The sequence below is a fragment of the Bidens hawaiensis genome, unplaced genomic scaffold, assembly GCF_021521415.1.
Source record: "Bidens hawaiensis isolate Kalapana, Puna unplaced genomic scaffold, B.hawaiensis_p1.1 tig00020423_1, whole genome shotgun sequence".
NCBI classification, from domain to species: domain Eukaryota; kingdom Viridiplantae; phylum Streptophyta; class Magnoliopsida; order Asterales; family Asteraceae; genus Bidens; species Bidens hawaiensis.
The window spans coordinates 3,125-8,710 of record NW_027493112.1 but is presented as its reverse complement, the minus strand read 5'-3'; the positions used below and the strand labels follow the sequence as shown (position 1 = coordinate 8,710).

Below are 5,586 nucleotides of genomic sequence, written 5' to 3'. Positions count from 1 at the left end.
GAGTTGCAATAACATTGGTATGTGGTGGACACCCCAGCAATCATGCGAGAGTCAGGGCTGTCTTCGAGAATTGTTAAAATATTTGACGAAAAATATTTTGGGTCTTAACTAAAATGAGTTTTTTGTTGGGTTTAAACAATTTAATTTTTAAATGTTCATACTTGGTTATGATTTTGGTTGTGTAAAAAACTTTTGTATAAAAATAGGCTTAAGGATGTTTCTAATGAACCAAAGGATTTCTAGTCCAATGGTATCTTGGTGGTGAGATAAGACTTAGTGACCATAAGGTCCTGGGTTCGAATCTCACAAGAGAGGTTTTTTCTCAAATATTGAGTTTGCTTTTGAATTGGTGGCTTGGTGGTGGATATGATCGCGTGGTATCACTGGTGGCACAATGATACTCCAGTGGTCCGTGAGTGATCCAAATTAGTCGTTAAAAAAAAGCATGTTTATAATAAGACTAGAATCCAAAACCTTTTGATTGGAAGTCATACCACTTTGCGACCAGGCCACGCTAATTGTTATGTAATTGAGTTTATACATTAAATTACATATTGTTTTTCATAAAAATGCATATAATTTTTTTAAAAAATAAAATTCGGGTTTAGCGAAGTGTCGAGCCAGGGGCCATTGACCACCCAGCCCCACCCTAGGGTTGGCCCTGTCGAGAGTGGTGAAGTTTGAAAGAAAATATTAAAACAATAAAACATAATGTTTTTTTTTCTCAATATCTCTTAAACATAAACCTCTTTATTTTCACTATTTAGGGGGTGTTTGATAGAGGGAATTGAGGGGTGAGAAATGGAATTGGAAAGAATTCTCTTGTTTGTTTATGAAAGAAAGAGGTGAGAAATGGAAATAAACCATTTCCATTTCTCTGATTTTGTTTCTCTACAAAAAGCGGAGAAATGGATTTCCAGGATTTCATTTCTCCCATTTTCCTCCTTTTCCTTTCAAACTCTTTCTTTTCTCTCCGTGTATAGAACTCAGGAACACAGCGGGGAACAACAACAGGAAGCCATCAGGAAACAGGAAACAGGCAACAAAGCTTGTTTTTCCGGTGAATGGAAGCCATCAGTTTGTTTTTCCGGTGAATGGAAGCCATCAGGAAACAGGCAACAAAGCTTCGAGAACAAGTCGCCAGACAACAACAGGTAATATTAATTTTAATTTTATTTAATTTTGCCCTAATTTCACGATTAATTGCTCACAACTGTTAATTTAGCCAAGATCTGATGCCAAAGTGATGATTTGTTATATTATATGTATGTGTAATTGCAATTAGGCTAACGCTGCTGCTGGATCAACTAACTTCTTAACCTAACCTAGAAGATTTATGTTACTGCTGGATTAAACAGCATCAATCAAAATATCTTGCTTATAATTTACTAGTTTAAACCTAACCTTGTAGAATCATGTCTGACGAAGAGCATCAGTTTGAGTCAAATGCCGATGCCGGAGCTTCAAAGACCTTCCCGCAGCAAGCCGGTACCATCAGGAAGAACGGTTACATCGTTATTAAGAATCGTGCTTGCAAGGTTTATATTATTATTATTATTATTATTATTATTATTATTATTATTGTAATTTCAGATCTGATATTATTGATGTTAATAGTACTTGTAATAATAATAATCTCTGATTCGTATGCTAGGTTTATGGATTTGTTAGTTTTTTGATTGTTTGAATAATTGATTTTATGTTTTTGATTTTGTTTGATAGGAGTTTGATTGTTTGGAGTATAAATTTTATGTTTTTGATCAAATTTGATAGGGTTTTGACTGATTGAAGAATAGTTAATTAGCTCTATTGTTGTAAATTATGTTCATTTGTTGATATGATTATTATGGACTTAGGGCTGGTAGTGAACCGAATCGAACTGAACAAAGTCTTCTTCGTGTTTGTTTGTTGAGCGAGTGAATAGTTTAAGAGCAGCAAACAGAGTAATATATGGATTTGATAGGGTTAGTTGTTTGGAAATAAACTTTATATGTTACTGATTTAAAGTTACTGTTACAAAGTTTTGGATGAAGTTATGGATTTGATAATGTTTGTGATGAGATGTATTGCTCACAATCATGTTCGTTCGATGAGCTGATTATTTTGGTCTTATTTGGTAGGGGTCTGCACGAATTCGTTTAGTGCTAAAACTGAACTAAAAACCGAAACTTTTAGTTTTTGAAAACCATTTGGTTTTGATTTTTTTGGTTTTGCTATTTGAGCTTGAAACTTGTTGGGACGAGAAAGAAAATTGGCTTAAATTAATGAATTTGGGCCTAAATCATTTTGTTAATTATTAACTAAATGATTTATTTTACATTTGGGCTAAAATATTTGAGCTAAATATCAAATAAATTTTTGTAATTTAAAAGTAAAATTAAGAATCTATAAAGTTGGGCTGGTTCGGTTTTTACGAAAACATAAAACCAAACTGTTGGTTTTTGTTCCGGTTTCAGATAGGTTATTTTGATTTTATGCACACCTGTTTGGGATGATTTTGGTTTAGGGTTTTGATCCACCTTTATTTTGGTTTAGGGTTTTGACCTTATAAAGATACTGAATTCGGAGATGAAAACAATTTAAAGTTATCATATGGTTTTCTTGTTTATATATGTTTCGTGTGCTAAACTTGTGTAAATATTTTTTGAAGGTTGTTGAAGTCTCGACTTCGAAGACTGGCAAGCACGGTCACGCTAAGTGTCACTTTGTTGCAATTGATATCTTCAATGGCAAGAAACTTGAAGATATTGTTCCATCTTCCCACAATTGTGATGTATGTTTTATACCCCTCATTTATTATTTTCATAGAATTTTCTTTCTTTTTCGCTTATGTGACTTTCTCGTTGTTTGTAGGTTCCACATGTTAACCGTACTGATTACCAGCTCATCGATATCTCTAAGGATGGATTTGTAAGCCCATTTTACTATTTTGAAGTTTTGTTGAGCGTTACTGTGCATATGTTGATATCTTATTTGGTGCTTGTTTAGGTGAGTTTGTTGACCGAAAGTGGTGGTACCAAGGATGACCTCAAGCTTCCAACCGATGACGCTCTGCTTACACAGGTTAGTTGAAAACATTTGGTTTATGCGACTTCAATTATTTGTTATATATTCAAAATCACGACTAAATAAAACAAAACATGTGCAGATTAAGGATGGTTTCAATGAAGGGAAGGATCTTGTTGTGACTGTTATGTCTGCCATGGGAGAAGAGCAGATCTGTGCTCTCAAGGATATTAGTCCCAAGTAAACATTTTTATTATGTTTCATATGACGGTTTCATGCAATTAAGGGCTGATTTAGAACCGTATGTTTGGATTATGGTGGTGGTTATTTGAAGAATGTTTGTTTAGGTTTCCGTTTATTTTTTTTTTTACAATCTTTGCTTTGTTTCCGGTTTTTGTTATTGTGTTGAAGTCTTTTGACTTTTTGGCTATTGGGGAGATGTTATATGTACACTTCTACTTTTTATCATTTTGTTTTCTTGGTGCTCTATATTCTGCTGTTTGTTGACCCATCGTATTTATTTTAATAATATGGACTTAGGAACTTGTCCTTTTAGACCGACTGGCAGCCAGATAATACAATGCATGTGGTTGTTTTGCCATAAGTTTAAGTCGGATGGCACATTGGAATGATACATAGACAGTCTTGTAGTTAACGAATAATCTAGACAGTTGGTATTTCTGGCGCCAAGAAGGTATGGAGGCTCGTGAAATCTATGAAAAGGTTAGTGATGAGTTGAAAGCTTTACCAGGTATCACTACGAAAAAACGGTTCAAAGCAGCTCATTTGATTGGTAAAGATGTGGATCTAGGACGTTCTTTTCTTGCGTTGACAATAGAAAAGAAAATTGAGATGGTCGAGTTGTATACCGATGGTTCAATGGGATAGTTGTGTATGGTTGAAGTATGTTTTGTATGTGATTTGGTTTTAACTATGGTTGATGTTTTTTGCTTAAAAACTATGTTTTGTATGTGAATTGGTTTGATCAATGCATATTTTGGTTGGAATTTATGCATATTTTTATATGTTTTTTATTTTTTAATAAATATTTGTTATGAAAAAAATACTTGTGCTAATGATAAAGTTGATATAATTATCTGTTTATTTTCTATGTACCAAACAAGAGAAATGATTCTCAGCTATATTTCTCTACTGAAATCTCTGTACTACCAAACAGAACAGTCAATTCTCATTCTCCAGACCAATTCCCTTTCTCTGCAATTCCATTTCTCTACAATTCCATTCTCTATACCAAACACCCCCTTAAGGTCGTTTTACCTAAGATTTATTTAGAACGACATTTTATTAATTCTACACCATTTTTTCCAACACCATCCTCTGGAAGGTGTTTTTTTTTACACCTAATATTTTTTTTTGACTAATTATAATCCAGTACAGTGGACCGTCTGAAACATGTGATAGAGAAATTCACATGCACCAGAGAGGGTATAAATCATAAATGTAATTACATTCTATAACCTATATATATCAACATTTATTAACTTTACTTTTTTATAAAGGTTTCTAAAACTATTTATGTTATCAACCAACTAAGGGTTAACCATGATCCATTATTCAACAAACCAGTTGATTTAGGTAAAAGAAAATTATATTGTGTTCATTTACGTAAATTTAAAATATACACCGAGTCAATCCAATTCTACAGAAATCATATAACCAGTAAAAACAGTTTACTTATACAAAGCTTGTTAATTTAAAGCATACATTGATTTCGTCACCGCCGACACCACAATCATAGCTACCGACTCACTGTTGTTGCTACAATCAAGCTAGCGTTCATATAAAAGAACCGAAAAAGTCATTTATTAAAGATGTTGAGACATATTGGGACGAGGGGCATTCGCACGACTCTTGATCTATAATGGAACTTGTATCTAACGAATAAGGCTGAACATCATGAAATAGACCCTAATAAACTTCCGAAAATTTTCAAGATATGTATGCAACTTCATATTAATAATCTAATATGGTTTGAGTAAAAACAATAGAGGCGTCTGTTGACAACGACAACGAGCAGAAATGTATAAACAGTTATAAAACATGGTTGATATGATGTACCGTAAAGTATTGATATGTCATAATTTGCACTTCAAAAGACAACACAAGAATGGAAGTATAGATGCAATTACTTGCATGATAGATCCGAATTTAATCAACTTGTTAATGGAAATTAATATAGTATACAGCTAGGTTAGAGCCCATGATCTACACGGGTGAAAAATATAATAAAATAAAAAATTATTATATGTAATACGTAAATTTAATTGTTTCATATAATAATTTTTATTTATAACTTTTTTTATTAAGTTTTTGATATCTTATGGACTATAATTTTAAGTTGAAACCAAATCTTGATATTTGATTTATTTTAAATAAAACATTCATACTGATATTGTTAAATTAAATACTGTGTGTATAAAAATGATATTTATAACAACATGTTGTCACAGATTTAAAAACTAATTTTACAAATACTAAGATTTTGTTGTAAAAGAAAATAAATAAAAATATATTATATTTTAAAATAAAGAGAGAAACGATAAACAATCTTAAATGGTT

At 32.2% G+C, this 5,586-nt stretch overlaps 1 protein-coding gene across 1 annotated transcript; it reads left to right on the top strand.

Moving 5' to 3' along the window:
- The first annotated feature begins 1,415 nt into the window (after nt 1–1,415).
- On the top strand, nt 1,416–3,495 carry LOC143560672 (eukaryotic translation initiation factor 5A-like). Its single transcript, XM_077048925.1, has 5 exons — nt 1,416–1,538; nt 2,651–2,773; nt 2,854–2,910; nt 2,989–3,063; nt 3,149–3,495. Exons 1-5 carry the CDS (start codon nt 1,416–1,418, stop codon nt 3,248–3,250), a joined length of 480 nt encoding a protein of 159 aa, XP_076905040.1. The 3' UTR covers nt 3,251–3,495.
- Nucleotides 3,496–5,586: the final 2,091 nt, after the last annotated feature.